We start from the raw sequence: 25,688 nt of genomic DNA, 5'->3' as shown, positions 1-25,688 counted from the left end.
CAGTAGTTATCAAGAAATATCGATAACAAACTTCAACTGCCAAAATCAAAGATGGCTGCCTGGCGGCCATCTTGTTTTTCTGATCAGCCACAAAATCTGTATGGCACAAATATGGACCAAGGGTACCCTCCATGTGAAGTTTGAACAAAATCCCTGCAGCACTTTTTAAGAAATAGTGATAACAAGCATTGTTTACGGACGGACGACGGACGACAGACGACGGAACACGGACGCAGGGCGATTTGAATAGCCCACCATCTGATGATGGTGGGCTAAAAATAAAGTGACAAATGTGTAATATTTCCGACATTAATCCTTAATTATTCAATTACAACGAATCTAGTAAAAATTTACAGAAAAAACCCACTTAAACCTAAAGTCTCCCATTAAAGACGGTTTACAGTTCTGTATTTGTATATCATAGAGTAATCATGGTATCATGTGTTTGTGATTATTCACAAACTAATAACATCATGATCAATACCTACCATCAAGTACTGTAGAGGTGAAATCTGTTATATGCAAAGACGGGATTATCACTATTTCAATTTGACCTCCACAATGATGTCAGATGCGTAAAAATAATAACAATAACCTTTTTACAAAAAGTCTTTTATTACATGAACTATTTGAACATGTACAAATTCTTTCACACATCTATCACAAATAACTTATTCAATGAAATCACAAAAATAAGTTTATCAAGCTTAATTCTGTCTCACTTAACCACTTTCAGTCTCCAACAAACGAACCACTTAAAATTGTTCTTCATCAGATTGAGATAGTTTCTCACTCAAGATGTCACATTTGCTTTGTGCAATCTGCTCCGTTCAAGGTGTTACACATGAAAGTACTTTTCATTCGTTTTCTGTTCACCTATGAGTATACGTACTAAAGTCTGGTTGATTGACAATGGTCCATCGATGTCATTTTTTTCAGTAGTATTCTAAAACCATTATTATAGCACTTGACAATGATACAGTCTTCAGTCTATGTCCTTCCATGTATGTTTTGTTAGGATTTGAGGAGATTCTATCACAGATTGAAGAGCTATTGAGAAATAAGATTCTCCACTATAAACCTGTGCCCAATCCATCAAAGCTCTTGGTCCTAATTGTATGTCATGTACCTTGGGGTAGCACTGAACTTGGCATAAGCTTTGATAACTTTGTTAACAGCTTCCAAGAAATCTTTTTCTGTTGCCATTTTCCTTCTTGCTCTGATAGCAAACATACCAGCTTCTGTGCAAACACTGCGGATCTCAGCTCCTGTTCACAAAAAAAGTACATTTTTATATCCAAGATATAAAGCACAGGTCATATGACAAGCATCCGTGACAATAACAACTGAAATCAACAATAACTTTTATGCAGCACTACATGAAACAAGCAAAGGGCCATATCTTAGTACGAAATTGAAACAAATATATCAAGAGTCATAGTTCTAACAAAACATTGCCTAATTCATTAAGAATCTTTCAAAGTTATATACAGTAGTTCTATTGAAATGAAAAACTTTGGTTGGACATATTTTATCGAATGGTCTTGGCTTCCTTTCCATTTTTCAGATAACCTCCTGTAAGTACAGCACTATTTGTCTTTTAAAACTTTTAGAAGAACTAGGAGCATAAAAGGCATTACTCACCTGTGCTATTTGGACAAAGTCTGGCCAAGAGTTCATATCTGATATCTTTCTCTACACTCATAGATCTGGCGTGGATTTTAAAGATATGCGACCTTCCCTGAAACACAATTATTTTCGTAAGAAACCAAGAAGAAATATAAAACTTTGACAAGATTCTGAACTCTCACCCTTTTGATGCGAGACCGGTAATTTTCAGCGCCCTCTCTACAAAACATGTCTGAAACATCACACGACTTTGCACTACAATATTGGAAAATGTTCTGCTGTGTTCGCATGCCAAAGCCTATGAAGCAATGTCTGACCCTATCAGCTCAATTACTCCTAACGATCATAGCTAAATACAGTCTTATTACAGTGAATAACAAATTAACAATATTTTAAAATCATAAAATACACACATCTTCTTTTGAACAGTATTTAGGAGACAGATCCCCTGCCCTTTCTGTACTAAGAATAAGTACCGGCACATTGTCAAACTTGTTTCACATACCTCAAGATCGGGAAGCCCAAACTCGATTTTACGGTCGAGACGCCCAGGTCTCATCAGGGCGGGATCCAGTGTATCAGGTCTGTTTGTGGCCATAAGAACTTTTATGTTTCCTCGTGGATCAAAGCCGTCCAGTTGGTTGATCAGTTCCAACATGGTCCTCTGTACTTCATTGTCACCACCGGCGCCATCGTCAAAACGTGCTCCTGTAAGTAATGTACTAGTGAAGGCTTTGTTCATCTAGGAATTCATCAAAATAATAACAAGGACCATCACTTTGACATTTAACCTAAATCAATTGACTTTTCCCGGATATTTTGATACTCTGTATATACGACAATTTTTGTGATAATCTCTGAACAAATGAGCCGTTAAATTGCTCACATTAGAGAAGGACAGACATGACAGGTAGGGAAACCATATAGTTCCTTTCTGTTTCATTGACAGTGGAACAATAAAAGCACACCACAGACATGAAGCCCAGTGGCCTTAATGGTGATCTGAATACCATGGTAACAGTCGTTATTGGAAAGTCATTAGATCTGGAGTCATGGTTTTCGTCTTCGATTTGGGATAAACCAGAAATGTAGCAACACTTTATCAAGACCATGTCAGGATCATTTCAGCCAGTTTCAGCAAATTCGCACTGGTGGAATAACAACACTTTGTCGGGACCATGTCAGGATCATTTCAGGCAAGTTTCAGCCAAATCCCAATGGTTGAACTTTAAAAGAAATTCAAAATGTATTTTGAAATTGGCGGCTGTGGCAGTCATTTTAGATTTCGGATCAACTCAACGAATCAACACTTAGTCGGGTCATGTCAGGATCAATTCAGGCAAGTTTCAGGTAAATTGCACATGTAGAACTGGAGAAGTTCAAATGTGAAAAGTTTACCTGATTCACAGGTGTATCTACCTACAGTACAGGTATGACTCATTATGCAATACAAAGGTATATCTACCCACAGTACAGTTATGTCTTATTACCCAATTCACAGATGTATCTACCTACAGTACAGGTATAGTTATTACCAATACACAGGTGTATCTACCTACAGTACAGGTATAGTTATTACCAATACACAGGTGTATCTACCTACAGTACAGGTATAGTTATTACCAATACACAGGTGTATCTACCTACAGTACAGGTATAGTTATTACCAATACACAGGTGTATCTACCTACTGTACAGGTATAGTTATTACCAATACACAGGTGTATCTACCCACAGTACAGGTATAGTTATTACCAATATACAGGTGTATCTACCTACAGTACAGGTATAGTTATTACCAATATACAGGTGTATCTACCTACAGTACAGGTATAGTTATTACCAATACACAGGTGTATCTACCTACAGTACAGGTATAGTTATTACCAATATACAGGTGTAAATACCCACAGTACAGGTATAGTTATTACCAATACACAGGTGTATCTACCTACAGTACAGGTATAGTTATTACCAATACACAGGTGTATCTACCTACAGTACAGGTATAGTTATTACCAATACACAGGTGTATCTACCTACAGTACAGGTATAGTTATTACCAATACACAGGTGTAAATACCTACAGTACAGGTATAGTTATTACCAATATACAGGTTATCTACCTACAGTACAGGTATAGTTATTACCAATACACAGGTATATCTACCTACAGTACAGGTATAGTTATTACCAATACACAGGTATATCTACCTACAGTACAGGTATAGTTATTACCAATATAAAGGTATATCTACATACAGTACAGGTATAGTAATTACCAATACACAGATATATCTACCTACAGTACAGGTATAGTTATTACCAATACACAGGTATATCTACCTACAGTACAGGTATAGTTATTACCAATACACAGGTGTATCTACCTACAGTACAGGTATAGTAATTACCAATATACAGGTGTATCTACCTACAGTACAGGTGTAGTTATTACCAATACACAGGTATATCTACCTACAGTACAGGTATAGTTATTACCAATACACAGGTGTAAATACCCACAGTACAGGTATAGTTATTACCAATACACAGGTGTATCTACCTACAGTACAGGTATAGTTATTACCAATACAAAGATGGATCTACCTACAGTACAGGTATAGTTATTACCAATACACAGGTATATCTACCCACAGTACAGGTATAGTTATTACCAATACACAGGTATATCTACATACAGTACAGGTATAGTTATTACCAATACACAGGTGTAAATACCCACAGTACAGGTATAGTTATTACCAATATACAGGTGTAAATACCCACAGTACAGGTATAGTTATTACCAATACACAGGTGTATCTACCTACAGTACAGGTATAGTTATTACCAATACACAGGTGTATCTACCTACAGTAAAGGTATAGTTATTACCAATACACAGGTGTAAATACCCACAGTACAGGTATAGTTATTACCAATACACAGGTGTATCTACCTACAGTACAGGTATAGTTATTACCAATACACAGGTGTATCTACCTACAGTACAGGTATAGTTATTACCAATACACAGGTATATCTACCTACAGTACTGGTATAGTTATTACCAATACACAGGTGTATCTACCTACAGTACAGGTATAGTTATTACCAATACACAGGTGTATCTATCTACAGTACAGGTATAGTTATTACCAATACACAGGTGTATCTACCTACTGTACAGGTATAGTTTATTACCAATATACAGGTGTATCTACCTACAGTACAGGTATAGTTATTACCAATACACAGGTGTAAATACCCACAGTACAGGTATAGTTATTACCAATACACAGGTGTATCTACCTACAGTACAGGTATAGTTATTACCAATACACAGGTGTATCTACCTACAATACAGGTATAGTTATTACCAATACACAGATGGATCTACCTACAGTACAGGTATAGTTATTACCAATACACAGGTGTATCTACCAACAGTACAGGTATAGTTGTTACCAATACACAGGTGTATCTACCAACAGTACAGGTATAGTTATTACCAATATACAGGTGTATCTACCTACTGTACAGGTATAGTTATTACCAATACACAGGTGTATCTACCTACAGTACAGGTATAGTTATTACCAATATACAGGTGTATCTACCTACTGTACAGGTATAGTTATAACCAATACACAGGTGTATCTACCTACAGTACAGGTATAGTTATTACCAATACACAGGTGTATATACCTACAGTACAGGTGTAGTTATTACCAATACACAGATGTATCTACCCACAGTACAGGTATAGTTATTACCAATGTATAGGTTTAAATACCCACAGTACAGGTAAAGTTATTACCATTACACAGGTGTATCTACCCACAGTACAGGTATAGTTATTACCAATACATAGGTGTATGTACCTACAGTACATGTATAGTTTTACCAATATACAGGTGTATGTACCTACAATACAGGTATAGTTATTACCAATATAGGTGTAAATACCAGTACAGGTGTATTACCTACAACTACAGTACAGGTATAGTTATTACCAATACACAGGTGTATCTACCTACAGTACAGGTATAGTTATTACCAATACACAGGTGTATCTACCTACAGTACAGGTATAGTTATTACCAATACACAGGTGTATCTACCTACAGTACAGGTATAGTTATTACCAATACACAGGTGTATCTACCTACAGTACAGGTATAGTTATTACCAATACACAGGTGTATCTACCTACAGTACAGGTATAGTTATTACCAATATACAGGTGTATCTACCTACAGTACAGGTATAGTTATTACCAATACACAGGTGTATCTACCTACAGTACAGGTATAGTTATTACCAATACACAGGTGTATCTACCTACAGTACAGGTATAGTTATTACCAATACACAGGTGTATCTACCTACAGTACAGGTATAGTTATTACCAATACACAGGTGTATCTACCTACAGTACAGGTATAGTTATTACCAATATACAGGTGTATCTACCTACAGTACAGGTATAGTTATTACCAATATACAGGTGTAAATACCCACAGTACAGGTATAGTTATTACCAATACACAGGTGTATCTACCTACAGTACAGGTATAGTTATTACCAATACACAGGTGTATCTACCTACAGTACAGGTATAGTTATTACCAATACACAGGTGTATCTACCTACAGTACAGGTATAGTTATTACCAATACACAGGTGTATCTACCCACAGTACAGGTATAGTTATTACCAATACACAGGTGTATCTACCTACAGTACAGGTATAGTTATTACCAATACACAGGTGTATCTACCTACAGTACAGGTATAGTTATTACCAATACACAGGTGTATCTACCTACAGTACAGGTATAGTTATTACCAATACACAGGTGTAAATACCCACAGTACAGGTATAGTTATTACCAATATACAGGTGTATCTACCTACAGTACAGGTATAGTTATTACCAATACACAGGTATATCTACCTACAGTACAGGTATAGTTATTACCAATACACAGGTATATCTACCTGCAGTACAGGTATAGTTATTACCAATACACAGGTGTATCTACCTACAGTAAAGGTATAGTTATTACCAATACACAGGTGTAAATACCCACAGTACAGGTATAGTTATTACCAATATACAGGTGTAAATACCCACAGTACAGGTATAGTTATTACCAATATACAGGTGTATCTACCTACAGTACGGGTATAGTTATTACCAATACACAGGTGTAAATACCCACAGTACAGGTATAGTTATTACCAATATACAGGTGTAAATACCCACAGTACAGGTATAGTTATTACCAATACACAGGTGTATCTACCTACAGTACAGGTATAGTTATTACCAATACACAGGTGTATCTATCTACAGTACAGGTATAGTTATTACCAATACACAGGTGTATCTACCTACTGTACAGGTATAGTTATTACCAATATACAGGTGTATCTACCTACAGTACAGGTATAGTTATTACCAATACACAGGTGTAAATACCACACAGTACAGGTATAGTTATTACCAATACACACAGGTGTATCTACCTACAGTACAGGTATAGTTTATTACCAATATACAGGTGTATCTACCTACAATACAGGTATAGTTATTACCAATATACACAAGGTGGGTAAATCCTACCTACAGTACAGTGTCTAGTATTACTCAAAACACATGTGTATAAATCAACACCAACAGGTTATCAGTTGTTAGTAAGGACACAGGTATATATACCAATGAATACGGTTATACTAAAAACAATTAAGCAGTTTTGTTTTCCTCAAAGCAGTGTTCAGGATATAGTTGTTTTCCACCCCCAATAACCCAGGGAGTAACTACTACCACAGTTCACTCGTGTAATTAGTTTAATAACAATACATGAGTTGCATGTACCTACTATAAGTACGATCAGTTAACAGTTAGTAACCATTATAGTAGGTGATATCTACCCATCAGTTACAGGTAATAAGTTGTTACCAATTACCACAGGAGTATACTATACCTCCTGTCATCATGGTGTAGTTAGTTACCAATAATCAGGTGTATTCTACCTTACATAACAGGTGTTAGTTATGACCAAGGTATAGGTATAAATACCCATACAGTTCAGGTAAAGTTATTAGGTATATAGATTATGGATCTTTCATAGTATATCTGAGAGTAAATACCTCTCATAGTTGTATGTACCTACGGATAGATTTATTACGTTCATATATCTTTATACAGTACGTATGTAAGCTAACATATTCATGGTATTGTTTATTTATTAACCAATACATATTGTGGTAATAATACCAGCACAGTAACAGGTTATATATTGTTTATTACTACAATAAATTACAGGTGTTTGTAACACACTGGACAAGGTAATGTTTATTATTCCAATATTTTAAGGTGTATGTGACCCTACAGTAAACACAGAGTTATTCCCCAGTACATATTTTTTTTTTCTACAATACTGGTCTCGTTATTATCAATACCTACTGTATCTATGTAAGTATACGTTTAGTTCTTACCGAATATACATGCAGTTATCTACATAGTACAGTCATAGGTATAGTTATTACCAATACACATGTGTATCTACCTACAGTACAGGTATAGTTATTACCAATATACAGGTGTATCTACCTACAATACAGGTATAGTTATTACCAATACACAGATGGATCTACCTACAGTACAGGTATAGTTATTACCAATAAACAGGTGTATCTACCAACAGTACAGGCATAATTATTACCAATATACAGGTGTATCTACCTACAGTACAGGTATAGTTATTACCAATATATAGGTGTAAATACCCACAGTACAGGTATAGTTATTACCAATATACAGGTGTATGTACCTACAGTACAGGTATAGTTATTACCAATATACAGGTGTATCTACCCACAGTACAGGTATAGTTATTACCAATATACAGGTGTATCTACTGTACCCACAGCACAGGTATAGTTATTACCAATACACAGGTATATCTACCCACAGTACAGGTATAGTTATTACCAATACACAGATGTATCTACCTACAGTACAAGTGTATAGTTATTACCAATAGTACAGGTATAGTTATCTACCCACAGTACAGTACAGGTATAGTTATTACCAATACACAGGTGTATCTACCTACAGTACAGGTATAGTTATTACCAATACACAGGTGTATCTACCCACAGTACAGGTATAGTTATTACCAATATACAGGTGTATCTACCTACAGTACAGGTATAGTTATTACCAATACACAGGTGTATCTACCTACAGTACAGGTATAGTTATTACCAATACACAGGTGTATCTACCTACAGTACAGGTATAGTTATTACCAATACACAGGTGTATATCTACCTACAGTACAGGTATAGTTATTACCAATACACAGGTGTAATACCTACAGTACAGGTATAGTTATTACCAATACACAGGTGTAAATACCCACAGTACAGGTATAGTTATTACCAATATACAGGTGTATCTACCTACAGTACAGGTATAGTTATTACCAATACACAGGTGTATCTACCTACCACAGTACAGGTATAGTTATTACCAATACACAGGTGTATCTACCTACAGTACAGGTATAGTTATTACCAATACACAGGTGTATCTACCTACAGTACAGGTATAGTTATTACCAATACACAGGTATATCTACCTACAGTACAGGTATAGTTATTACCAATACACAGGTGTATCTACCTACAGTACAGGTATAGTTATTACCAATACACAGGTGTATCTACCTACAGTACAGGTATAGTTATTACCAATACACAGGTGTATATACACAGTACAGGTATAGTTATTACCAATACACAGGTGTAAATACCACAGTACAGGTATAGTTATTACCAATACACAGATGTATCTACCTACAGTACAGGTATAGTTATTACCAATACACAGGTGTATCTACCCACAGTACAGGTATAGTTATTACCAATACACAGGTGTATCTACCCACAGTAGAGGTATAGTTATTACCAATACACAGATGTATAGTACAGGTATAGTTATTACCAATACACAGGTATATCTACCTACAGTACAGGTATAGTTATTACCAATACACAGATGTATCTACCTACAGTACAGGTATAGTTATTACCAATACACAGGTGTATCTACCCACAGTACAGGTATAGTTATTACCAATACACAGGTGTAAATACCCACAGTACAGGTATAGTTATTACCAATATACAGGTGTATCTACCTACAGTACAGGTATAGTTATTACCAATACACAGGTGTAAATACCCACAGTACAGGTATAGTTATTACCAATATACAGGTGTATCTACCTACAGTACAGGTATAGTTATTACCAATAACAGGTGTATCTACCTACAGTACAGGTATAGTTATTACCAATACACAGGTGTATCTACCTACAGTACAGGTATAGTTATTACCAATACACAGATATATCTACCTACAGTACAGGTATAGTTATTACCAATACACAGGTAAATACCCACAGTACAGGTATAGTTATTACCAATATACAGGTGTAAATACCCACAGTACAGGTATAGTTATTACCAATATACAGGTGTATCTACTACAGTACAGGTATAGTTATTACCAATATACAGGTGTATCTACCTACAGTACAGGTATAGTTATTACCAATACACAGGTGTAAATACCCACAGTACAGGTATAGTTATTACCAATATACAGGTGTAAATACCTACAGTACAGGTATAGTTATTACCAATACACAGGTGTATCTACCTACAGTACAGGTATAGTTATTAACCAATACACAGATATATCTACCTACAGTACAGGTATAGTTATTACCAATACACAGGTGTATCTACCTACAGTACAGGTATAGTTATTACCAATACACAGGTGTATCTACCCACAGTACAGGTATAGTTATTACCAATATACAGGTGTATCTACCTACAGTACAGGTATAGTTATTACCAATACACAGGTGTATCTACCCACAGTACAGGTATAGTTATTACCAATACACAGGTGTATCTACCTACAGTACAGGTATAGTTATTAACCAATACACAGGTGCATCTACCCAATGTGCTGGCGTGCTTTAACAATAGATATTAAATACACATATCTAACAATACACATCAGATGCACATTTAGATAATGAGGTTTATAATGATGACCTTTATCACAGCCATCTGTCTCACTAGACAATGCTTCTCTCCTATGTACATGGCACTAATGTATGTAAGTAACCTGATAAGGCTTATAGTCCAAACATAATAGAGCTTCAGTCAGGCATTGGTAACCTCACACAACCAGAAAGTATATCAGATCACATTGATAGCATCAGTGTTGGCCCTAGCTTTACAAATTGGGAGACATTTTTGAATTCATATTAATTTGAAGAATAGATTAACCCTACGTTTTTTTTTTTTATTCATCTCATTATACATATAATTACAACATTAGAACGTTTGTGGATATGAATTCCGATTGAAATACTACATTTTTAAGCCCCGAAGCACTGAAGTCAATTAGTCTGCTCGTAATTATTCCAAACTCTAGGGTGATTGAGAGACATAAATAAGGCTAGAGACACACTGACAGAGAAGAGTAACATTCGTATGCTGAGGCTGGTTGGATCCATCACCACACTAATCCTACAATGTCAGTGATCATTACATAGCCATTGAGCTAGTTGTGTTATGATACAAAGATATTCAGGACTTTAACAACAAACAGCAAAATGACGGTGGCCAATATACATGTACAACTGAAAAGTCGAACAACATGTGATTATCATAAGGGGAACCAATTGGAATTTTACTGTGAAAAATGTCAGGAACCGATTTGTTCAAAATGTCTTTCTTCTGTCCATAAAGGTCATGTTGTGTGTGAACTTAGCGAAATCATTCCTCAGAAAAAACAGGACATTCAAGACTTTATTGAGAAAATTGAACAAAATGACCAGGAAAAACTTCGCACATTCATCGCCTCTACAAATACACTGCTCAAAGACAACGACAGTACATTTGAGGAGCTCTCAAATCAACTGAGGATGCAAACAGACAAGTTAAAGCGGGATCTAGACATGCTTACAGCAGAGACGCTCTCACTGTATCAGAAGATGAAATTAGACAATACAAAGCTCATACAGAAATACAAACAGGATTTGGAAATGTATGAAAAGAAACTGAAACAAGTAATGCAGGATTGCAAAAAAGCTCTTCAGCGAGGTTCTCACTTACAGGTTCATGATACATCTTGTGAGATCATCAGAATATCTCATGTAATGAGATCAACAACCATCCCAGTAAAACCTGTCCTTGGGACCGCCAACTTCTCCCCAAACAAAACTCCTCAAGGCCACCTGGAACTAGCTATAGGGAAAGTGATCACCTCTGGTCAAACATCAACTGAACCTGGTCAGGCAGTGCTAGTCCCAATAACGACCAGCCAGGCAGTCTCGGCATCAGGTTACCTCAGAACTGCCTCTTCACAACAGTCAAGAATTAAACTTCAAAGTGAGGACACAGAGATCATGAAGAGAAAACTATCACGTGCACTGACCAAAGAAGTAGCAGAATGGAAGTCTCCATTTCAAATTCACTCTCTATGTCCTACCCCTGATGATCAGGTCTGGACCAGTAATCACTACAGTGAAACATTAACTCTCCTCGACAAGAAGGGTAAGAAGGTACAGGAAGTCACACACAGAGAAAGTATATGGGACATCAGTCTGTCGCCAGCAACACAGAACTTGTGGGTCTGTGACTGCAGACGCAGCATACTAGAGCTCGTGTCAGGACAACTTCTACACAGATTCACAGCTGAAGAGTTACCAAAGTGTATGTGTGTTACAGCTGATGATTGTGTCATCGTGGAAACAGCTAAAAACATCTCCAAATTTACCACACACGGTCAGATGGTGGTAACTGTACCAGCTACAGGGACTGGCAAACCGGTAGTATGCTCTCCAAGGAAGATCTCTGTGTGTCCGGTTACAGAAAATGTTGCAGTGATTGACTGGAGTAGTACAGCTAGTGGTGGTGATACCGCTCGTCTGGTTGTCATGGACAAGACCTTCAGTGAACTATTTGTGTACACAGGTACCATCCGCAGTACATATAAACAACCGACCAAAACAGGAGGTAAATTATTTGACCCTCGAGGTGTGGTGTATGATGGTGTTGGAAACATCATTGTAGGGGTTGACAAAAAAATCATTCTCTTGAGTGGAGAGGGCGAGTATCTCAGGACCATATACACAGATAGTTACAGAATATGGGCTTTAGGAATTGGCAGGAAGGATGTCGTGTGGACAAAGAATGGAACGTATGTAAAACTTCTACAGTACAGCAAGGACTGAGAGCTGTGATACAACCACTATTTTACAGCAAGATGTGATAGCTATGATACAACAACTACAGTACAGCAAGGTGTGATAGCCGTGATAAACAACTACAGTACAGCAGGGTGTGATAGTTGTGATAAAACTACTACAGTACAGTAAGGTATGATAGTTGTGATAAAACTACTACAGTACAGCAGAGTGTGATAGCTGTGATAAAACTACTACAACTACAGTACAGTAAGGTATGATAGTTGTGATAAAACTACTACAGTACAGCAAGGTGTGATAGCTGTGATAAAACTACTACAGTACAGCAGGGTGTGATAGCTGTGATAAAACTACTACAGTACAGTAAGGTGTGATAGTTGTGATAAAACTACTACAGTACAGCAGGGTGTGATAGCTGTGATAAAACTACTACAGAACAGTAAGGTGTGATTGCCATGATAAACAACTACAGAACAGTAAGACGTGACAGCCATGATAAACAACTACAGTACAGCAGGGTGTGATAGTAGTGATGAAACTACTACAGTACAGCAGGGTGTAATAGCTGTGATAAAACTACTACAGTACAGCAGGGTGTGATAGCTGTGATAAAACAACTACAGTACAGCAGGGTGTGATAGTTGTGATAAAACTACTACAGTACAGCAGGGTGTGATAGCTGTGATAAAACTACTACAGTACAGCAGGGTGTGATAGCTGTGATAAAACTACTACAGTACAGCGAGGTGTGTTATCTGTGATAAAACTACTACAGTACAGCAGGGTGTGATAGTTGTGATAAAACTACTATAGTACAGTAGGTGTGAAAGCCGTGATAAACAACTACAGTACAACAAGGTGTGATAGCCGTGATAAAAAATAAAGTACAGTAAGGGTGTGATAGCCGTGATAAAACAACTACAGTACAGCAGGGTGTGATAGCCGTGATAAAAACAACTACAGTACAGCAGGTGTGATTGTTGTGATAAAACTACTACAGTACAGTAAGGTATGATAGTTGTGATAAAACTACTACAGTACAGTAAGGTGTGATAGTTGTGATAAAACTACTACAGTACAGCAGGGTGTGATAGCTTTGATAAAACTACTACAGTACAGCGAGGTGTGATATCTGTGATAAAATACTACAGTACAGCGAGGTGTGTTATCTGTGATAAAACTACTACAGTACAGCAGGGTGTGATAGTTGTGATAAAACTACTACAGTACAGTAGGGTGTGATAGCCGTGATAAACAACTACAGTACAACAAGGTGTGATAGCCGTGATAAAACAATTAAAGTACAGTAGGGTGTGATAGCCGTGATAAAACAACTACAGTACAGTAGGGTGTGATAGCTGTGATAAAACTACTACAGTACAGCAGGGTGTGATAGCTGTGATAAAACTACTACAGTAACAGCGAGGTGTGATAGCTGTGATAAAATACTACAGTACAGCAGGGTGTGATAGCTGTGATAAAACTACTACAGTACAGAAGGGTGTGATAGTTGTGATAAAACTACTACAGTACAGCAGGGTTTGATAGCCATGATAAAATACTCCAGTACAGTAAGGTATGATAGTTGTGATAAAACTACTACAGTACAGCAGGGTGTGATATCTGTGATAAAATACTACAGTACAGCGAGGTGTGTTAGCTGTGATAAAACTACTACAGTACAGCAGGGTGTGATAGTTGTGATAAAACTACTACAGTACAGCAGGGTGTGATAGCTGTGATAAAACTACTACAGTACAGCAGGGTGTGATAGTTGTGATAAAACTACTACAGTACAGTAGGGTGTGATAGCTGTGATAAACAACTACAGAGTACAGTAAGGTGTGTGATAGCCATGTGATAAACAACTACAGTACAGTAAGGGTGTGATAGCCATGATAAAACAACTACAGTACAGCAGGGTGTGATAGTAGTGATAAAACTACTACAGTACAGCAGGGTGTGATAGCTGTGATAAAACTACTTCAGTACAGCAGGGTGTGATAGCTGTGATAAAACAACTACAGTACAGCAGGGTGTGATAGCTGTGATAAAACTACTACAGTACAGCAGGGTGTGATAGTTGTGATAAAACAACTATAGTACAGTAGGGTGTGATAGCCGTGATAAAAACTACTATAGTACAGTAGGGTGTGATAGCTGTGATAAACAACTACAGTACAGCAAGGTGTGATAGCCGTGATAAACAACTACAGTACAGCAGGGTATGATGTTTGTGATAAAACTACTTTAGTACAGTAGGGTGTGATAGCCGTGAAAAAACTTCTACTGTTCAGCAAGTTGTGATAGCTGTGATTTTGTTTGTTTGTTTGTTTGATTAATTAACATCCTATTAACAGCTATGGTCATGTAAGGACGGCCTCCCATGTATGCGGTGTGTTGCATGTATGTTGTGCGAGGTGCGTGTTTTGGGAGACTGCGGTATATTCATGTTGTGTCTTCTTGTATAGTGGAACTGTTGCCCTTTTTATAGTGCTATATCACTGAAGCATGCCGCCGAAGACACCAAGCAACACACTCCACCCAGTCACATTATACTGACAACGGGCGAACCAGTCGTCCCACTCCCTGTATGCTGAGCGCTAAGCAGGAGCAGAAACTACCACTTTTATAGACTTTGGTGTGTCTCGGCCAGGGGACAGAACCCATAGCCTTTCTCACAGGGGCGAACGCTCAACTCAAGGCCAAAAGTGAGGCAGTGCCAAGGGAGGCATTAGGAAAGATACAGTCAGTTAGAAAGAAGAGAAAAGATAAGATCCTAAATTTAGTAGCCTTTTACGATCATGCAATAGGGGTAGCAGGTACAATCTAACGCCCTACCTGCAGGGCCTTGATAGCTGTGATAAGCTACTACAGTACAGTAGGGTATGATAGCTGTGATAAAATTACTATAGTACAGTAGGGTGTGATAGCCGTGATAAACAACTACAGTACAGTAAGGTGTGATAGCCGTGATAAACAACTACAGTACAGCAGGGTGTGATAGTTGTTATAAAACTACTACAGTACAACAGGGTGTGATACTTGTGATAAAACTACTACAGTACAGCAGGGTGTGATAGCCATGATAAAAATACTCCAGTACAGCAAGGTGTGATAGCCATCAAAAAACTTCTACTGTTCAGCAAGGTGTGATAGCTGTGATAAACTACTACAGTACAGTAGGGTATGATAGCTGTGATAAAATTACTTTAGTACTGCATGGTGTGATAGTTGTGATAAAACCACAGTACAACAGTGTGATAGCTAACATGATAAAACAACTATAGTACAGCAGGGTATGGCAGCTGTGAAAAATAAAAATACTACAGCACAACTAGTTGACTCAAAATCACTTTTTAAAAATCAGATTTTAGTTTGGATTGATAAGTAGGTAATGGATTGTCTAAAGTGATACGATATGTATTGACAATACACTGAAACAATACACGATACGTATTGAAGATACCGTGGACCTCTTTTTCAAATTTAGTTGACTATTGTGTTTTGAATACTGTGACAATAAAAGAAAATTTTGATAATGCATTCAATAACCTGGAAAAAATCTACCGAACATTTGATTTGATTTATCATCTATGTTAATTAATTTCTGTAAATTCAAATTCTTAGTTATGAAAAGGCATTTCTAATATATCTAGGAGACACAGATGCTTGTAACATATCCTTTTGAATGAAATGCTCTTACTTGAAAGATGTTTTAGAACAAATTTTGTTGGAATTTCCTATTTCTATAACGAAAACAGTAGGTTGAATTGTTAAAACGATACAGTGATATACAGCATGTTTGCGTGTCGATATTCGATACGCTGCTCAAAAACCGATATGTATCGGTATATCAATATTTTGATCAAGCCCTATTAATAAGATTTCTTTCAGTAAAAATTCTGGTTGAGTGAGTCTAGTTGAGTAATCTTTCAAGTCTATTCATGGGTTTTCGTCCTATAAACAGCTAGGGTCATGTAAGGATGTGCCAGGTATGTTGGTGGAGGAAAGCTGGAGTACCCGGAGAAATACCAGCAGTCAGTACCTGGTGACTGCCCCATATGGGATTCAAACTCGCAACCCAGAGGTGGAGGGCTTGTGGTAATACCATTATGTCAAGATATCTTAACCACTCAGCCACCGCGGCCCCAGTCTGTTCACATGAATATCAACAGAAAACCTATCTACTGCAGAAGTTAATTGCTTTAGTTATCATTGACATTTGTAAGATCAACTAAAAACTTCAAAATAGATATAATTGTGTACATCTGTCCCCAACTTAGTGGCCTGTTTGAGTTACCTCTCTTGGAGTAGCATTCGTTTGTATAAGGGGATGTAGAAAACTCAATTAGCAATTAGCATATTGATTAGCCTATTCTACATTCAGATAATGTCAAAACCCTTAAAATGAGATAATAATATCTTTGATGTGCTAGTATACATTATTTCATCCCTACAGTGTGCCTTATTTATGCAATACTTTTTGAAGTTCATTGATTTTCTGGAGTTAAATTTATTTCCCTCTCCTTTGAAGAAAACTTTAGGGATACATATATTATTGTTAAATTCAGAGTAAACAGACACTTTTTAATTTGAAAATAATGACTATGGTATACATAAATCAATTTTTTTTATAAAAGATACTGTACCGTTGACAGATCTTAAACAATATTTATCATTTGGACAATAATAGATGTTTAGACATAGATGTAAAATAATTTTGTTTTGCTTTTGTTGTCTGTACAAACAATATCTCATTCCTCATATTGGGTACAAGGATTTTTCAAGGTGTAATACTTTTTCTTTAATACTTTTATTCTGAAGTAAAAAAAAAAACTTGATTTTTGTTCAATGATGAAAATAATGTAAAGAAATAAGTTTTGTTACTGAAGAAAAATACTAATTTGTCTGCTCCTGTTTTTAATACTAGATGAAAATTACCATTTGTCGGTGGTATAGCACCTTTAAATGTTATTTCTATCAACCTTGATACAGTATCAGTTGTCGGTGGTATAGCACCTTTAAATGTTATTTCTATCAACCTTGATACAGTATCAGTAAAGTTCAATGTATTAAACTTTAGAGATTGTATGTGAATACTTGTTGAGTGACAGAATCCTAATTAATGCAAGTGTGAACAATGTCAGTAACCAATTACTATTTAAAGATGTCTGCTATGGATTTATGATGCCTTAGACTTAATAAATATATGGACTTCATCAGTTTTGTTAAGTTGTAAATCACATCACATTGAATACCGAGCAAATATTTATCACGTACGCACCCCTAGACGACGTTTTTCTATGTAAAATAAACGTTTCCACGAGGGTAAATAGCGTAGCCCGGTTTGTACGACTAGCCCCGGTGATTCTGTATAAACTAATGTAAACATCTAATTAAAACACAGATGAGGAGGTGACAATGTGTTGTTTATACACATTTTCTTATACAGTTGAGAAAAATGTGTGATTACATTTGAGTTCCACTAAAATGGACAAGATAGGATCTAGAAAACCACTGTCTTATGAGTTATATTATGTCTGCCTTCTCTTTCTTATCTTCTTACTTTTATTTTAAACATTTGATAAACAAGAGAAAATGATACATTAAGTCTACCAATCGGTAACAAATTTAATTTGTAAGAATCCAGTATGGCTATGTGTTGAACCACCTACACCTTCACCCTCTGGTTAGAAGAAGTTATACCCAGTTTGTTTCAAACTATATACAGAGGCATGAGAAAACACGCCAGAATCAGCTGACATAAGCAAACCATTGATGTCTAAGAGGTATCAGGTAAGATAAGTAAACAGATATCACTTACCTCCAATAGCGTCAATTTCGTCAAAAAATATGATACAGGCTTTCTTAGATCTGGCCATCTCAAATAATTCTCGAACCATTCTTGCTCCCTGTTGATAAAAAGAATTTATTGTCACAAAAAAATGTCTGTTATCTTTGTCAATGCTCTTAAAATCTGTAACCATTCTATACAAACCTGCAGTTTCATTGCCAATTATTGTAGGAATTATTTAAGATTGGATATTTTCTTTTACTGGTCAGTAAATTAAAAGTTTAGGAAACGGTACAATACATTTTCACTAGTAACAATTCATATCTATGTTAGGCCTACTTCATGTTTAACATTAGTTCTTGTCATTTTGTTGAAGTGTGATTGACTTGCTTTTCCCACATATTTCTGTACTTACTTCTCCCACATATTTCTATAGTTACTTCTCCCACATATTTCTGAACTACTACTCCCACATATTTCTGTACTTACTTCTCCAACACATTTTTGTACTTAATTCTCCCACATATTTCTGTACTTACTTCTCCCACATAATTCTGTACTTACTTCTCCCTCATATTTCTCTACTTACTTCTCCTACATACTTCTCCCTCATATTTCTCTACTTACTTCTCCTACATATTTCTGTACTTAATTCTCCCACATATTTCTGTACTTAATTCTCCCACATATTTCTGTACTTACTTCTCCCACATATTTCTGTACAAGTTCTGAACCTATGACTCTGATAAAACAGGCATCAGTTCTGTTAGCCACAGCTCGGGCACACAGGGTCTTTCCAGTCCCGGGGGGTCCAAACAGCAACACTCCTTTTGGGGGTTCAATACCGAGATTTACAAACTTCTCAGGCTAAAAATAAACAATTGAGTACAATGCTAAAAATTTGTAACTTAGTATATCAAATGATTTATTTTTCTTGATTTTCAGAAGCAATTAGTTACTAATCTTTATTAATTTCTTGAAATTTGACAGGCAGGTATGAAGTTTAAGGGGTTATAATTATTCTCTGTAGGGGTTATCTCTCTTGTTCAATAAAATCTGCATTGATAGATAGTCTGTCCTGGGATAATATCTTCTGCTATCATTTTGATTAAAGCAATATCTATCTATATAGTTTTGAATGGTTTTAATACATGTTAATTAAGCAGACAGTAACATAAATGTAAAATTAAGAGGTTTTTAGTTCCTAATCCCAATGATACAAATGAACATTAAGTACTTAACTTTGCAACATATTTCAACTAATTTTACAATGATGCCTAAGGAATCTAAATCAATCAATTCTAGGTCTTAAAGCTAGAAATATTTGTAATACAAAAATGCCCCTGCCTTCCTATCTGAGGATGTGACAGGATGGACATATGTATATATACTCACATGTAGAAGTGGAGTTTCCACCACTTCGCGGAGTTTGTCTATCTGCTCCTTACAGCCTCCAACATCACTGTAGGTGACATCAGGTTTCTCCTCCACCTGCATCATGGTTACAGACGGGTCGATCTTTGGGGGAAGTGGAATATGTATCTGGTACTTATTTCTGTCAACACTGAAACATAGAGGTACAGATAAATAGCCGACAATATCAACAATATTTTCTTGATAGTAAAAAATTCTGACGAAACTTTGATTTTTTAGTATTGGTGTCAAAATCTTAAGTTTATAAGACTATAAAATACACTAACAAGAATACATTTTGTGTGACATTCTACCACTCACTCTCCATCTCCAGTGTCAGATTTGAGCACAACATGGTAGGTACATTGTATTACCAGGTTATCAGCCAAATGTTGCAGAGGTTTTTATCTGGAAACTGAGGCTTCCATCAACCTCAAAACTAACACTTTCTCAGTGACTTTAATAGATATTATCCTAAAAAGATTATATATAATACTCACCCTACTCTCATGCCCTCCTCAATATCAGTAGGTGCCACTTGGTCGCCCAAATCTACCACAAACTTAGCAAACTGTTTGACATTTATAATGTATTTTGGGTCATCAGAGTCGGCATTGATGATCTTGGTACACCTAGCTACCTGTAGGGGCTGTTCACCTGTAAAATGTCAAATGGCCGACGGTAATGAAAATGATTAAGAAAGAGACTAAAGTAATATAGCTAAAGACAACTTGAAAAGCTTTCTAGGCCAGGGGGTGGTTAAGAAATCAAATTCATGTATGTATCAACTTGGATTTAATTACTTCATTACTGTAAAACAACTTTTATTTGTGTGAGATTAATTTTGACTATTTCACAGGTAATTAACTATTTCATAGCCAGGAATATCAAAGAGCTTTAACAACCGTAATCACAATATGTATTAAATTGTAATGAAAAAGTTGTTTGGTCTCTGATAAAGTAAGCTGGTACCTAATACGACCTACAATGTAAAAGTTTGATCAGGAAACCATTTATAAATTGTTGATGAAGAATTTACACTCCCCATGCAGGAGATCAATAAGAGCATGAGAGGCTCTCTTCAGTCTGTATAATAAATTTATAGATGTTGGAATGATGGTGTACTTACTCTGTAAGGTCTGTTTATCAGCAGCCAGATCCCACAGGGCTGGAGGGGCTAATCCTGTATCAGACTCCTTAATACCTACACAAAAACACACTGTACCTTAGACAGGAATATGTTTCAGTTATAGTTTTGATACAAATGATTTTGATTTATTCATTTAACCACCTTAAATATCTATTGAAAACATTTAAAATTTTTGGAAGGTCTTTTTTAGATTAATCACAGCTCTTAATTTATTAATAACCATTAAAATAAATCTTATAACATCTGTATTCTCTAAGGCATCACATATATGTTATTATAGAACAGTGTTACATACCTGACAACTCATTGACCCTCTTCATGATGTTTTGAATGTCTTCCTCACATGACTTGATAGATTTACTGTATTGCCCAACTCCCTAACAAACAAAATGAATTAAATAACACACAAAATACATATGATAGTATTCAGTAATTTAGTTATTGTAAAGACTATAATTTTCTGTGTATTACATTATAAATTTATGCATGCTAAGCAAACAGTTTTTTTTCTAGAATACCAGTTGCCACTATTTTTTTTAAAGCCATGATCCATGATTACTGTTAATTACTTACTATTTTTCAGTAAAAAAAAACTTTACTCACTGATATTTTCAGTATAGCTTTATTTCAAACCTCTGATGCCTATACTTCAACAATGTTGGAGGTATAGCACGATGAGACACTTTTTTACGTTGTGTTTAACCTCTATAAACAATTTACCCAATGCTGAGGGTTACATTTTCAAAGTTGGGATTGTGACAATATATTAATATAAAATATTTAAATTGTTAACGATGTCATATGCCTTATGTATATCTCTTTTCCATAAATAAACAGATATAATATAAATTGACAAAACAACAGAAAAATGCATATAAAACAAATATTTACATCCAACGTAAACTTTCATGAGCCAAACAAAATATCATGGTGATAGCGATCTGTCCATTTAATAAAACAACGAATTGCAAAGTCATTGAAACGCTTGATTTGCCTTCACCTTTACTTGTGTTCTGTACGCTTGAACTCACATTCCATTTTTTGTAGTAACCAAGACACCATGTTTAAAACTAGGTCAAAATGTTACTGAAAGGATGGTGATGGTTATGGTTGTACTATATAAATGGGATAATTGATATCTAAACTGTAAGTACACATCGATGTTAAGTGAATAGTCGGGCAAAGAATACCAGTCTAAATGCTTTCATTGGCCTTCCAAAAGTTCTCATATATTAATACGACGGTCAAGTTCTGCTTACATTTCCCAGTTCTGACCATTGAAATAAAGAAAAGTTGAAAGCATTGAAAGCGAGCTCGAGGCTGCTTGGAAATGTAACCACGGACATTGTCAGCCGGGAGGACGTTTTAGGATTCCTATACTTTAAATTAATTTCTTCGTACGCAGATAGATTCTGACGAGAGATTTTATTTTTCTGTTTCATAAGAAATTATACTGGATACATTCACACCATTTTTACCAACTTTAGCCATCCTTGCCCGACTGTTCACTTTAACTCTGTTAGAGCTATAAATTGATATCAATGCATTTTTTTTGCCTTCATCTGAGGTCAGAAGGAGCATCAAAGAATTAAGCCTTCAGAAATGAGTCAATAGTCAACAAAATAACATCTGATAAAAAACAGCTGAACAGTTGGCTCTCATGGTGTTATGCCTAGTAATGTCAAGATAACTGATTTATAATTCAATTTGTAATCATTCCAATTTAGACAATCGTTAACAAAATGAATCAGTAACAAATATAACAAAAGATATGTTCTTTTAAACATTTTCATTGTTTTATGTTTGATAAACAGTATTGTCACTAATATAATCATATCACATTTTTCTTTTGTCACAAATAACATTTTAAATGTCAAGGTTGGGGCTTGAACCAGCGGAGTGGTCGCACACCCAGAGCAGGCTGAGCTTGACACCATGGTTCCAGGTGTAGTAAACTAGTGTGAGATGTGGGACCAAAGACGAGTTAAATTAGCCCATGACAAAATATTGACCTACACTATTTTTATTATTAGTCTATTTGATATTCGAATTCTTCACTTGATAACTTACATAAGTTTTCAGCAGAGCTATATCACCTTCATCAAGAGCTGTATTAAAATAAGAAATAAAAATTTCAGTTAGATAATGAAGAAAAATAAATGTAACGTTACATATGATATAATTTACAATGTATAGCATCACAAATTAAAAGAACTACACGACCAACAAAAAGTATTGTTCTCACATTTATATCATCAAACAAGTACAGAGTACGATATACTGTATTTAAAATGTTCAGCCATGGTGATGTCAAAAACATTTCCATATACCACAACCTATTTGTATACGTTAGGCCTATGTTAATTTTTTTTCATTTGCAGAACCCTTGTTTTTGTTTTCTGCTTCAGATTGATTGTGTGAAAGATTACTGTTACCGTTGTGATATTCAAATGTATTTCATTTTAATTATTACACACCCTGAATTGGTTTTTCTTCCTCATCCTTATTTTCTTTAACTTTTCTTTGGTCGGAACCCAAGTGATCTGGCATTTTGAACTTCTTTTTCAGCAAGTCATGAAACAAATATGGACGACACCGGTAGTTTATACATTTATAGGAATGGAATGTTATACGCCACAAATAGTTTGATTTTAATTTATTAAAATTTAACAAAAAACACCCAGCGACTCTCCTTCATATAAATTATTTATTACACGATATAGAATCAAGAACAAAGCTATTAAGTTATTGGGATTTTTATACAAATATTTCGTCTCTTACTCATTTGTAATATTTATTTACCGAGATTCTTTGCTCATACGTCACATCCGGTTAAATCGAAAGTACACGTTATTAATAGAACTAAAACTAACACATGTGCGACTGACCCCATGGTTTCACAACTTTTACAAATAGATGAAATAGCCTAAATACGCAATAGCACAAAGGATTCTTATTTCAAATATGTGTTAAATATATACACCTCTAAGAAGTCCACATATTCTTGTATTAAACTTTTTTCTCATATAGACTTTAGGCCTAGTTTTTTTTGAACCATCATAGAGAAAAATGGAAGAAAAAAACGTATGACCTTGTACTCGATTTTGTGCTATTGTCACTCAAAGACACATAGGCCGAATATTGACAAAATATTTGATTTTTTCGGAAATTTTGCCGTTTTTACCATATACACTGGAGATACTAAAGCCATACTTTCCTAATGAGGTGGTTTTACATGTACAATGTACGTATATATGTCCCTTTATAGAAAAAGTTTTGGTAAATACATTATGTATATTGCATATCAATAGGCAAAAGGTTTCTCTTTTTAAAGAGGACAGAAAAATTGGGAGCCCGTGTGTTCACTATTTTTGCCCCATTTAAATATTTGCTATTTTCCAATATTTTAAAGTAAAAGATAAAAGTGCTCAAATCACCATTTAATGTAGAAATAAAGTGACAAATGTGTATTATTTTACATATTATAATGCTTGATATTTTAACTACCACGAACCTAGTAAAGATTTACAACAAAAATTAACTCGATAAAGCTATTTAAACTGACATACTGGCGCAGTGATGATTTAGGTAAAAACAATTAAAATTAGTAAAATAATTAGTTAAAAATGGTAAAACGTTGGCTCTACACCAAGCGAAAAAAAAGACCAATTTCAAAGTGGCCGCTAAACGAGCCATTTCTTAAAATCCCTGTATAAAAAATCCATTAACAGTAGAAAGGTATTTTTTGGACAAAATTTGCAATTTTGCATATTGTTTTTGAAAATCTCATAAATTCGAATCGAGACTTCAGCGGGACTGAAACTTCGGGAGATTGCACTATGAAATAATTCTATTGTTTATTATTTTCTCACAAGGTCTAAGTGATTTTTTTTTCTTTTTCCATCTACAGTACAGAGACTCATACACACATGTAATAATGTAATGTAATATTTTTTTTTATTTCACGTGTGGTATTCCCCGTAAGTAATAAAGGTTCACCCTTTGCTTTAAACAAAAACGTATATTAGACTGATCTATATACGTTTCTGCTAAACTGAAAACTGATAAAACGAATTCCATCGATATACACCTTCAATTGACATTGACTTTTTCAAATTTGATTTCATATATAAATGTACAATTGTATACTTTTATCACAAAATAGCAACAACAACAAAACACACACACACATAAAGCATTTGTCATCAGGTTCATATGATTTTTTTCTAATGAGTTAAATTTCTGTCAAAGACCCACTATAACTTTCGTTAATATTTATCATCACATTCTGAACAATTTAATAACAAGAAATTACATATTATCTTCCGTGACGTGGGTCGCCTTACGTACGCTTTCCACCGCGCGTTACTTGTTGGCAGTTTTTACA

The 25,688-nt window shown here is 35.4% G+C and overlaps 2 protein-coding genes across 2 annotated transcripts; one reads left to right on the top strand and one right to left on the bottom strand.

The window, feature by feature from the left end:
• Positions 1–596: 596 nt before the first annotated feature.
• LOC138322240 (26S proteasome regulatory subunit 7) lies at positions 597–23,928 on the bottom strand. Its single transcript, XM_069266286.1, has 11 exons — positions 23,779–23,928; positions 23,372–23,409; positions 21,597–21,678; positions 21,281–21,355; positions 20,652–20,808; positions 20,134–20,302; positions 19,441–19,605; positions 18,769–18,856; positions 2,135–2,337; positions 1,645–1,741; positions 597–1,268 (listed from the first exon to the last, which is right to left on the bottom strand). The coding sequence occupies exons 1-11, from the start codon at positions 23,849–23,851 to the stop codon at positions 1,111–1,113; spliced, it is 1,305 nt and encodes a 434-aa protein (XP_069122387.1). The 5' UTR covers positions 23,852–23,928; the 3' UTR covers positions 597–1,110.
• LOC138322230 (uncharacterized) lies at positions 11,031–13,815 on the top strand. Its single transcript, XM_069266277.1, has one exon. It carries the CDS (start codon positions 11,346–11,348, stop codon positions 12,966–12,968), a length of 1,623 nt encoding a protein of 540 aa, XP_069122378.1. The 5' UTR covers positions 11,031–11,345; the 3' UTR covers positions 12,969–13,815.
• Positions 23,929–25,688: the final 1,760 nt, after the last annotated feature.

Source organism: Argopecten irradians, chromosome 1 (assembly GCF_041381155.1).
Source record: "Argopecten irradians isolate NY chromosome 1, Ai_NY, whole genome shotgun sequence".
Taxonomy (NCBI): Eukaryota; Metazoa; Mollusca; class Bivalvia; order Pectinida; family Pectinidae; genus Argopecten; species Argopecten irradians.
Note: the sequence above shows the minus strand (reverse complement) of the source record. Positions and strands in the feature narration are given on the sequence as shown.